The following is a 13044-nucleotide window of genomic DNA, read 5'->3' as shown; positions in this document are numbered from 1 at the left end:
TTTTTATCAAATTTCTGAAAATCGTCACAAAGCTTGAATTTTACCCCATTATATGCCCCACATTTCGTAACGTATCAGCATAAAACATCCTAAATATGAACGCCAGGGGTCTACTGAACACTTTGATGCCCAATATGCATAGATATACCAAACTATGTGGCGCACAGAGACCCCCAAATGGATATAAAGTAGATAAAATTTACAAGGCAAAACAAAATAAGGCAGTAAAGAGTGAAATGCAAAAAAATCCAATAAAACCACAAAAATCAATGTTTTTTTTCCAGACTAGTGTTATCGGCCGTCAGAATCACAGTTTGAATATTTTAGCTGGGCCAAACAGGTTATACGGCTAGAAACAAGTGAACACAACATACGCAGAGCTGAAAATGCAATAAAATGGCTAAAAATTCAATAAAATGGCTAAAAATGCACCAAAATACCCAAAATTGCAATATAATCACCGAAATAACATAAAAAAGATATTGCACAGTACGGTTAGCGAATACGCTATTCGTAATGGCAATAAAACATTTTTTTCAGCCAAAAAAAGAGACGATGCGATAAGAAAAAAAAAAAAAAAGCCACAATGCCATGTATGTGCGTGTGCGTGTGTACAAATGGTAAATTACATGTTATGTGCGCGTGTGTGCGTGTGCACATGTGTGTAAGTGCAGTGAGTGTAAGTGACCCCCCCAATCCCCAAAAATGTATGTGTAAGTGTGTGTAAGTGTGAATCTAAGTGTGTATTACTGTAATAAGTGTGTGTTGGTGTGTTTGTGTGTGTAATTGTTGCACTAACCTGAAAAAATCGCTGGAGACTGTTGCAGGCGATCAGGAAGACTCCCTGGAAGACATCTGCCTCGTGGTTCCTGTCTGTGTGCTGTGGGGGCGGAGATCGTCGATCCGGTGCAGGCTGCAGCAGCAGGACACGTAAGTAACACGTGCCTGCTGCTGTTTTTGGGCCCCTGGGCGATCGCGCCCCAGGGGCCACTCGATCCCCTGCTCTGCTCGTTGCCTAGGGGCAGGGGATCGAGCAGGAACGGAGCGAGCGGCTCTAACAGCCGCTCCTCCGCTTCTGAACCCGGAAGTGCTGCAGAACGTAGAATCTACGTTCTGTGGCATTTCAAGTACCTTTGCCACAGAACGTAGATTCTACGATCTGTGGCATTTAAAGGGTTAAAGACATATTATTGTACACTGAAGACTATGCAGTCAGTTTGGAGATGACAGGAGCAGTGATGGAGCTGCTTCTGTTTTTTCTGAGCTTTTTTATTCTTTTTCAAGAATCTCAAACTTCTGGTCATATCAGTAAGTATTTGTGGGAGACTTTAACCATGGATAGAGTAGCACTTTTATTATTTATTTATTGGTTGCAGAATTAGTGAAGACATATACTGTATATATAGTCTGCTTTATTGATTCACCTTAATCTGTTTTAGTTTGTCTGTTTTTGTAATCTCTCTCTTTCCCTCTCTTAGTTTGTGGAAATCGTCCTTTATTTGATTTACAACACCAGCAACAAGAAGAAAATACAGATCATGGAAAGTTATCTAAAATAGATGAGTTATTAGATCGTGTACGGCTTAGGGTCCTTCATTTAAAAGAACTCAATGTAGAGGAAGGAGAGTGGCCCTGGATAGCCAGCATCCAGCAGCAGGAACAAAATATCTATGAGCATATCTGCGCAGGGACCATCTTGAACAGTCAATGGGTTATGACAGCTGCCCACTGTTTTAATAAACTCAATGGGTAAGATCCATTAAACAGGTTTAGTAATATTTGAGAAAATAATTCAACAATCCAGAATCTTTTCTGGAATAAACTATGAACATTTGCAAATATTTTCAAGTAGCTACATATTATTCCATTTCTCTTTCTTTGGTTAACTTATGATTGAGCGTATGCTTAAGACATTATGGGTAATATAGTGAGTGATAAATAAATGAGACCAGGCCATGCATGATTTAATGATATTTTCTTTACATATTTATTATTCCAGGGAGGATGCTACGAGGTCACTGAAACTGGTGTTTGGAGCACGTCACTTATCTGAGCATGGACCAATGACTCAAGTTCGTTATGTTCGACAGATCATTCAAAACGAACAATATGATCCAAATACGCAGAACAATGACATTGCGTTGATTCAACTGAACAAAGCCATCCAATTTAATGATCGCATTCAACCAGCTTGTTTGCCCTCGTCCTCTGCAAATCTTGAAGCCATGACAGAATGCCATATGGCAGGATGGGGTGTTCATGAGGAAGAGAAAGGTATACCTGTGTTTTTTATATATTGATCATTTGTTACTGTTTCACTGCATCCAATGTATCGTTTATATATTCATATTTGATCTATATTCCATTATACATCATGGAAGTGTTATCAGGTGACATTCTGATACATAAATTGTGACATTCTTTGGGTAACCTGTTCTTTCTGTTTATATCTAGATGAGGAACCAGTGTCTATCATGCAAGAAGTCAAAGTGAAAAGGATTGATACCAAGGATTGTAACCAAACCTATCATGGAACTGTAGAAGAAAATAATCTATGTGCAAGCCAAAATTCAGCAGATGTCAAAAGCTGCCAGGTAAGTCATTTTCTGTTGGACCCTATATCAGGAAGAATGTTTCCTTTTTAATTTTGTTTATGGCTTTATTCTATTAGTTTTATAGCATTTCTTGCATATGGGATTGTCAATACTGGCTAGTCTGTAAAAGAAAGATCACGATTTTCTTGGTATTTGCCAGATTGTACCTCTCCAAACATGTATAACTATATATTGTATGATTATTGTAAGCATAATGCCGAACAGTAAAATTAAGATGCTGATTTGATCTTGTTTCTTTCAGGGGGATAGCGCTGGACCCCTCATGTGCAAAAGAAAAAAAGTCTTCACTGTGGTTGGGATAGCAAGTTGGGGATCAGGCTGTAGCCAGATTAATTCCCCTGGAGTTTTCACCTCCACGCAGAGCTTTGTAAAGTGGATGGTTGATAAAGTCATTAGTGAAGAAATGAAAAGCGCAACTAAAGTAAAGGAATTTATTCCGAAAATTGTTGTTCCTGTTGAAAATGCTATCAATGATGTAGATCCAAGTGCAATAGAGGAAAAGAATGTGGAGCCTACAAATCGACCAACTCTAAAGAATTATAGGAAACGATTTAGGATTCAGGAGCCACCAAAAGCCCAATCTATTCCACCAGAATTTAAAGAAGCAAAGCAAACACTTGAAGTTCCACGCCAGTCCCAGCAAGCCCAATCTGAACAAACAAATACTGCGCTGTTACAAATTGTTAATACTCTGCTTAAGCTTAAAGCATTGATATTGGGACTGTTTCAATAAAAACTGCAGTAGTATATATATTTATATTTGCATGAACATATTTTTGTATAAAAATATGAATATTTTGTATAATAGTTTTATATTTATATTATCTTTTGTAAAAGTTATAAATAAATAATTTTTCTAATATTTTCATTGTCTTTTTTTTAAAAAACAATTTGATAGTATACTCTATATACATAAAGAAAACAGGTGCACATCTTCAGAATTTATCCAGGAGGTCAAAAAATACACATCAAACATTTAAGTCTATCACAAAAGATATTCCACACGCCCTTCTGCTTGCAAAGCAGCTATGCTACAACCCCAACAGACTTCACAAGTGTAATATCAGTAAATAAGTATCAAATTTGGGAGCACAGCAACACTTTGTACTTGCAAACAAGTGCCTGTATTTAACACAACTGTTGACACCCTTGTGCATCCTTTGTCAACTACGAACAATTACAGTATTGCACATAAGTGCCTAACTATGGAGCAGTACTGGGAAAACAATTAAAGATACTGAAACCTCTACCCAGGGGCTCTGCACCAATGAGGCGAGTTTGAAAACTTACCTCAGGCAGCAGCACCATCAGGTTATCAGGGTTTTTTTAAAAACCAGTGTCCAGAATTATTACTTTACTAGTGTGAGAGAGAGCAATTACACTCCTGCACTAGTGATATCGCCCCTTCCCCCCTTCTTGCGCAGGAAAGATAATCGCTCAAGAAATTCCCAGGTAGTGACCTGTTATTAATGGGTGGGAGGAATCTCCATTGACCCAGGGGTGTGTAATTAGTTCCTGTTCCCTAGTTTATAAAAGATGATCCATGTGGCCATGATGAATGTAGCACTTTTATTATTAGATAGATAGAAGATGTATTAGGTGTTTATTGATAAGGCAGATAGGCCCTAACTGGCTTTATGTTACTACTGTAACAGCTGTCATTGTGATGTAATTTATTGACATTGCAGATATGTCTTAACTGGCTTTGTGTTACTATGGTTACATTTGTCATTGTGATGTAATTTATTCATCATGCAGGTGTCACCTGACTTTATTGTGTTTACAAGAAGCATTGTGAGATCATCGGTTTTAAAGACATATTATTGTACACTGAAGACTATGCAGTCAGTTTGGAGATGACAGGAGCAGTGATGGAGCTGCTTCTGTTTTTTCTGAGCTTTTTTATTTTTTTTCGAGAATCTCAAACTTCTGGTCATATCAGTAAGTATTTGTGGGAGACTTTAACCATGGATAGAGTAGCACTTTTATTATTTATTTATTGGTTGCAGAATTAGTGAAGACATATACTGTATATATAGTCTGCTTTATTGATTCACCTTAATCTGTTTTATTTTGTCTGTTTTTGTAATCTCTCTCTTTCCCTCTCTTAGTTTGTGGAAATCGTCCTTTATTTGATTTACAACACCAGCAACAAGAAGAAAATACAGATCATGGAAAGTTATCTAAAATAGATGAGTTATTAGATCGTGTACGGCTTAGGGTCCTTCATTTAAAAGAACTCAATGTAGAGGAAGGAGAGTGGCCCTGGATAGCCAGCATCCAGCAGCAGGAACAAAATATCTATGAGCATATCTGCGCAGGGACCATCTTGAACAGTCAATGGGTTATGACAGCTGCCCACTGTTTTAATAAACTCAATGGGTAAGATCCCTTAAACAGGTTTAGTAATATTTAAGAAAATAATTCAACAATCCAGAATCTTTTCTGGAATAAACTATGAACATTTGCAAATATTTTCAAGTAGCTACATATTATTCCATTTCTCTTTCTTTGGTTAACTTATGATTGAGCGTATGCTTAAGACATTATGGGTAATATAGTGAGTGATAAATAAATGAGACCAGGCCATGCATGATTTAATGATATTTTCTTTACATATTTATTATTCCAGGGAGGATGCTACGAGGTCACTGAAACTGGTGTTTGGAGCACGTCACTTATCTGAGCATGGACCAATGACTCAAGTTCGTTATGTTCGACAGATCATTCAAAACGAACAATATGATCCAAATACGCAGAACAATGACATTGCGTTGATTCAACTGAACAAAGCCATCCAATTTAATGATCGCATTCAACCAGCTTGTTTGCCCTCGTCCTCTGCAAATCTTGAAGCCATGACAGAATGCCATATGGCAGGATGGGGTGTTCATGAGGAAGAGAAAGGTATACCTGTGGTTTTTATATATTGATCATTTGTTACTGTTTCACTGCATCCAATGTATCGTTTATATATTCATATTTGATCTATATTCCATTATACATCATGGAAGTGTTAGCAGGTGACATTCTGATACATAAATTGTGACATTCTTTGGGTAACCTGTTCTTTCTGTTTATATCTAGATGAGGAACCAGTGTCTATCATGCAAGAAGTCAAAGTGAAAAGGATTGATACCAAGGATTGTAACCAAACCTATCATGGAACTGTAGAAGAAAATAATCTATGTGCCAGCCAAAATTCAGCAGATGTCAAAAGCTGCCAGGTAAGTCATTTTCTGTTGGACCCTATATCAGGAAGAATGTTTGCTTTTTAATTTTGTTTATGGCTTTATTATATTAGTTGTATAGCATTTCTTGCATTTGGGATTGTCAATACTGGCTAGTCTGTAAAAGAAAGATCAAGATTTTCTTGGTATTTGCCAGAATGTACCTCTCCAAACATGTATAACTTTATATTGTATGATTATTGTAAGCATAATGCCAAACAGTAAAATTAAGATGCTGATTTGATCTTGCTTCTTTCAGGGGGATAGCGCTGGACCCCTCATGTGCAAAAGAAAAAAAGTCTTCACTGTGGTTGGAATAGCAAGCTGGGGATCAGGCTGTAGCCAGATTAATTCCCCTGGAGTTTTCACCTCCACACAGAGCTTTGTAAAGTGGATGGTTGATAAAGTCATTAGTGAAGAAATGAAAAGCGCAACTAAAGTAAAGGAATTTATTCCGAAAATTGTTGTTCCTGTTGAAAATGCTATCAATGATGTAGATCCAAGTGCAATAGAGGAAAAGAATGTGGAGTCTACAAATCGACCAACTCTAAAGAATTATAGGAAACGATTTAGGATTCAGGAGCCTCAAAAAGCCCAATCTATTCCACCAGAATTTAAAGAAGCAAAGCAAATACTTGAAGTTCCACGCCAGTCTCAGCAAGCCCAATCTGAACAAACAAATACTGCGCTGTTACAAATTTTTAATACTCTGCTTAAGCTTAAAGCATTGATATTGGGACTGTTTCACTAAAAACTGCAGTAGTATATATATTTATATTTGTATAAATATATTTTTGTATAATAGTTTTATATTTATATTATCGTTTAAAAAATTATTAATAAATAATTTTACAAATATTTTATTGTCTTTTTCTTTTTTAAAAAACAATATGATAGCATACTCTATATACATAAATACAACAGGTGCACATCTTCAGAATTTATTCAGGAGGTCAAAAAATACACATCAAACATTTTAGTCTATCACAAAAGATATTCCACACGCCCTTCTGCTTGCAAAGCAGCTATGCTACAACCCCAACAGATTTCCAAAGTGTAATATCAGTAAATAATTATACAATTTGGGAGCACAGCAACACTTTGTACTGGAAAACAAGTGCCTGTATTGAACACAACTGTTGACACCCCTGTGCATCCTTTGTCAACAACAAACAATTACAGTATTGCACATAAGTGCCTAACTATGGAGCACCACTGGGAAAACAATTAAAGATACTGAAACCTCTACATATACCCAGGGGCTCTGCATCAATGAGGCCAGTTTGAAAACTTACCTCAGGCAGCAGCACCAAGCAGGTTACCAGGGTTTTTTAAACCAGTGTCTGGAAATATTGCTTTTCTAGTGTGAGAGAGAGCAATTACACCCCCACACTAGTGATATTGCCCCCTTGCCCCCCCTTCCTGCACAGGAAAGATAATCGCTCAAGAAATTCCCAGGTAGTGACCTGTTATTTATGGGTGGGAGGAATTTCCATTGGCCCATGGGTGTGTAATTAGTTCCTGTTTCCAAGTTTATAAAAGATGGTCCATGTTTCTTTTACTTTGGACTCCAATTCTGACCAAAAGGTGGATATGCAGGAGTGGTGGACAAAGACCTTAGTACTGTAGAAGAATTAAGCAGTGGTGTATCTAGACCCCTAAGGGCCCCGGTACAGAAAGACTGGAATATGAGTAGAGAAGTGTCTATACAGAAAGATAAGTAAAAAAAAGTAACAATAATTGTAGCCTCACAGAGCAATATCTTTATGGCTGCTGGGGTCATTGACCCCCCCCCTTCTGAAAGCAGGAAAGAGTCAGTATAGAAAGGCAAATAATAAAATTAGTTTTTTGAGCATTATGTTTAATATGCATGATCTGTTTCAAAGCATTCAAACTGCAGCCACAAAAAGAGCAGCCCTGCAAAAAAAGCAAAGCAGCTCACATTTCTATACATGCACTCATTGTATGATATATACAGCATAGTTTGCAAGTTGTATCAGCAAACTCAGCACAATTAACCCCCATGTACCACAACAGTCCCTAACCATGACTTTTGCAAAGGCCACATGTATGGAAGGCTCCTGTACCATATAACACAGCCACAATTCGGGCAATATTAAACCCACCAACTTACCACAGCACAAGCACTGTTTGAGTAAATGTAAATTAAAAATATCTTAACTGCTTTTAGAGGACCCATCTGTTGTGGGGCCCAGCATTTCTAGATGTGCCACAGCACGTCCAAACTCTCTGTCAGAAATCTATTTAGACCACCATATGCTACAAATACAGTTACATATTGTCTGTACTAGTAAGTGCTAAAATTGCCCCATACAATGAAAATGGGCAAAAGGGGAATTTTGATCACTATTATGGTTGCTAGAAAATACCTTATTCGCCTGTCATCCCTTCACATAGGTATAAGGGATAGCCACAGCAGTGGCTGTGTTAACTTTAATTAAATTTTTACATTTTAGGGCAGATAGCCCATATATATATATATATATATATATATATATATATATATATATATATATATATATATATATATATATATATATATATATATATATATATATATATATATATAAAGCATGCAGCCGCTCTGGCATTTGGCAGAACCTACAGACTGGGAATCTGGGCCTGCAGGGTCTGTACAGATTTCTAAATGTCTCTGAACCACAATCAGGTGGATATAGGAAGAAAAGGTTTGTGACTGTAAACTCTTTCTGAGCAGCTGGTAGACTCCCACTAAAGTGGCACTTTCTGATAAGAACTACTCTTAGTCAGGCCCAGATTTGTGGAGAGGCCACCAAGGCTTAGAAAAAAAATTTCCTGTATGCCAATTCCCATTGCTTTGGTCCTGATGATGAAAATTTGATTGAATAAAAGGGAGGGGACGGTGAGACTAATGACAGTGGGGGTCATTTATAAACACTGGGCAAATTTGCACATGGGCAGTAACCCATGGCAACCAATCAGATGATTGCTTTCACTGTTCAACCTGCAGCTGGCTGAAAAAAGCTAATCACTGATTGGTTGCTATGGGTTACTGCCCAGGTGCAAATTTGCCCAGTGTTTATAAATGAGCCCCAGTGTGTCTAGGGGCGCCTGCTATGTCAATCCAGCCCTGCCCTAAAAAGAGCACACTTTGATCTTCAGAATGCTTACAAGGGCTCCCTTTTCTTCCACACCCTAAAAAGAGTATGCCCTCAAACAAGCTGTGTTTACTTTACACAGATTTTTCTCCAGTACTTCCTTTTCCCCTCTGCAGGCCTCACTTCCGGTCAGTTCCTGTCCCCCTCCTCACTGACAGCAATGAGACAGAGCAGCAGGCAATTCTTTTCCTACACAGTGTGAATAACAGAGAAAGGGATCCACAGCCTTCCTGCACCAATGAAACACAAGGCGATCATAATTTGTCTGGCAAAATACCAGCACAAAACATCCAGATTGGTTAACATTAGTTCAAACAAGATTATAGAAGTCATTTACTGAGATGTGATTGCAGTGAGGGGTGCAAAATTGTGCATTGCAAGTGCTCATTAAAAAAGCAGTTGTGTCTGGGATCTGGCTGCACCCTGTACACAGGGTGGAAATGCCACCAATGCCCAGTCCTAGGGAGCAGGTCCAGACTGAGAATGAAAATAGGCCCTGGCATTTCAGGTACACAGAGGCCCAAACAGCCTCCACCAGCCCACTAAATACTGACTTTCTATGGGACCTTAGAGCAGCCCCTTATAGAACCCACAGATTGCCAGTCCGGGCCTGCTGTGGAGGCAGGATTTTAGGGGGGATATGCTGCCCAACCACTGCCACATTGGTTCAAAAACACAGTGGGTGTGCTGAATTTTTTATTTTACTGTGCATGAATCCCCATTACTCCAGTCCCGATGATGAAAATGTGCATGAATAAAGGGGAGGGGACAGGGGCAACAAACGGCAGTAGGCCTAGGGGCGTCTGCTATGTAAATCCGGTCCTGCCTGTACAGAGATGCAGAGCACAACCCCTGTAGATAGGGTTGCCACCTGGCCAGTATTTTACCGGCCTGGCCCGTAAAAATGATGGTTGATCCCAATGTTATCAATAGGGAAAAAGATAAATATATAGGAAGGCCGGTATTTTTTTCTGGAACAGGTGGCAACCCTACTTGTAGATGCAAGGCAGCCCTAATCGCCAGCCATAGGGTCAGCAACACTTCTTTGGATTTCAATGGCAGGGATAAGTTGAGATTTGGGTGCAAATTACTTAGGATATATTACTTGCCACCTTTTACTGTTCTGCAATCTGGGCAGGGGGTGGACCTGTGAAGTCACAGGGGTTGGTAAGTGATGCAATGTGGTAGGTCAGTGACATGGGTGGGGCAAGTGCAGTCACGGGGTGGAACAGTGATTGGCTGGTCGCCATGTCAATCACGGGGTATCCTGCCCAGTTTTACTTATTTGAACAGGCAGTCTTGACCTGGGCAGTCCTTCTGAAAATCAGACTATTCGGGTCAAACCGAATGCTTGATAGCCCTATCTATTACTGACCTGATGAGCGGGGGTAAGAGATGACAAGTCTGCTGTTGGTTGTTGGTAGGGTCACCACCTTTTCTGGAAAAAAACACTGGCCATCCTATAGTTTTATGGTTTTTCCCTATTAATAAAATTGTCATCAAGCAGTATTTTTACCGGCCAGGCCGGTAAAATACTGGTCAGGTGGCAACCTTAGTTGTTGGAAAACTCTTGATGTAATTCTGAACCATTCACCTACACTGACCTGCATTTATCTGCTAGAGACACAAGCCTCTTGAACAGAGGTAAAATACAGCACTAGGGAACAGTAAATATGAAAAAAAAAAAAAAATACTGAGGTATATCACTGTACCAGACTAACCTGCATTGTTGGATCAAAATATTGCCACTGGATTTTCAGCATCAATGGATATTTGTTAGCACTGCTATATGGTAGCCAGTCACTTAAAGGAGAACTAAAACCCTAAAAATGAATATGGCTAAAATTGCCATATTTTAAATATTGAACTTATTGTGCCAGCCTAATGTTTCAGCTTGTCAATAGCAGCAATGATCCAGGACCAGGGTTGGATTGGGGGGCCCGGGGCCCACCGGGACTGCTGTCCAGGGGCCCCCCTCCGGCCCCCCGCAGCCCTACAAAAATGCGTCTGCCCAGCAACACCGCCGCTCGGCGCCTGCGCAACAGCGCCGTTCGGCGCGCATGCGCAGGTGGCGCTGCGCATCGCCGGAAAATTTTTTTTTTACCGTGATTGGAAATATTTAGAGACGGGTTCTGGCCCGGCGGGGGCCCACGAGGGTCGGGGCCCACCGGGTTTTTTCCCGGTTTCCCGCCAGGCCAGTCCGACACTGTCCAGGACTTCAGACTTGTCACAGGGGGTCACCATTTTAGAAAGTGTCTGCGACACTCACATGCTCAGTGGGCTCTGAGCAGCTGTTGAGAAGCTAAGCTTAGGGGTTATTATTAAGCAGAAAATGAGGTTTGCCTGTAATATTAGCTACAGGGCTGATTATTAATTTCTGATGCTAGTTGCACTGGTTTCTGTGCTGCCATGTAGTAATTATCTGTATTAATTACTAATCAGCCTTATATTGTGACATTTCTATTCTATGTGTACTGTATATTGTGAGTGGGTCCCTAAGCTCAGTAAGAGACAGCAGCACAGAGCATATGCAGTGAATCAGCAGAAAAGAAGATGGGGAGACACAGATCTTTACTGCTAAAGGACTGTGGTTGCCTTGGGCTGGTACAGAAGCCCAAAACATAATGTACAACATTTCTAGCTACTTCTTTAGTTAGGCTTTAGTTCTCCTTTAATGGAATTGTAATTTGGGACACCTGTAAACTGGTGGTAGCTCCGGGGTTCCCACAGTGGACATCATAAATATGTGTATAAGTCATTTTGACACCAAACACTAGAAATCACAGCATTATGGGTAAAACTGCATTATAGGTAAAGAAAATGGAAAAAATTATGTCCACAGTACACTATGCCCTTTAAGTGTTCACTCAAACCAAATCTAAACTCTTCATGTGACTTTAAATTTTTGGGCAACGAAATGTGATTTTCTTTGTTCGCCGTTAAGGCTCTAGCACTATATACAAGGGTGCACATTAATACCTTCTGCCCTTTAACTCTCTCTCTCTCTCATATTTGCCATCACAACATATTGGAGGTAAAGATTTTCCAGGATGAACCACCCACTCACTATAGATGTGTCACCAGTGGAACAGCAGATTCAACTAAAGAATAAGTACACTTCTAGGCCAATGGGAACACATACCTTCAACAGGGCATAGGTTCTACATTGCATAATAGGGGGAATTTAACTCCTCCACATGCCCAGCAAGTCAAGGGGTCATTTATGGCAGCACTAGCTCTATTATGGACCTAGTTGATATGCAAATTGATTATTTTTTATAAGTATTTGCAACTACTCCTTGAACTTGCGTGCTTTGCCTGCAAGTGACATTGCAACTGCCAGTCTGCTTGGATGGTTCAAACCAAGTTTCCCAATTGACACAGGATTCCCACAATGGCTAGCATCAAAATGCTCAGTGGAATTGCACCTAAAGAATTGGGCACAAAAGTCACTTCACAGAAATGCCAGCATCAGGAATTATAAAATATTTAATGCAGGTGATTCATATCAAATTGTGTCTTGTGACACATTTGACTCAATCTCTCCAAAATCCCCACAATTATGGGGAGAAATGCATCTGAAATAGCACCTTGCACATTGCACTTGTGAATGACCCTTTATTTTATCCTACATTTTTGCACACACCCCATAGGATTGGTGAAAAGAAATCTAATATTGCAGGCAATACTGAATAATACATGGGCGGAACTAGGGGTAGGCAGAAGAAGCACATACCTAGAGCGCAATGCTGGGGGGAGGTGCCAGAGACAAGGGTAAGTCTTCCACTTAAAGGAAAACTATACCCTCAAAATGAACACTTAAGCAACAGATAGTTCATATCATATTAAGTGACATATTAAAGAATCTTACCAAACTCTAATATATATATATATATATATATATATATATATATATATATATATATATATATAAGTAGATATGGCCCTTTTTTCATCTCTTGCCTTGAGCCGCCGTGATGGTCTCTGTGCTGTCTCAGAGATCACCTGACCAGAAATACTACAACTCTAACTGTAACAGGA

The 13044-nt window shown here is 39.5% G+C and overlaps 1 protein-coding gene across 1 annotated transcript; it reads left to right on the top strand.

The window, feature by feature from the left end:
* The first annotated feature begins 2811 nt into the window (after positions 1-2811).
* Positions 2812-3348, top strand: LOC121399691 (acrosin-like). Its single transcript, XM_041581225.1, has one exon. The coding sequence runs from the start codon at positions 2878-2880 to the stop codon at positions 3346-3348; it is 471 nt and encodes a 156-aa protein (XP_041437159.1). The 5' UTR covers positions 2812-2877.
* Positions 3349-13044: the final 9696 nt, after the last annotated feature.

This window comes from Xenopus laevis, chromosome 2L (genome assembly GCF_017654675.1).
Source record: "Xenopus laevis strain J_2021 chromosome 2L, Xenopus_laevis_v10.1, whole genome shotgun sequence".
In the NCBI taxonomy this organism is placed as follows: domain Eukaryota; kingdom Metazoa; phylum Chordata; class Amphibia; order Anura; family Pipidae; genus Xenopus; species Xenopus laevis.
Note: the sequence above shows the minus strand (reverse complement) of the source record. Positions and strands in the feature narration are given on the sequence as shown.

Bases quoted from the DNA above. Each gene is read 5' to 3' on its own strand.
- LOC121399691 (XM_041581225.1), top strand. From the start codon at position 2,878: ATGTGCAAAAGAAAAAAAGTCTTCACTGTGGTTGGGATAGCAAGTTGG.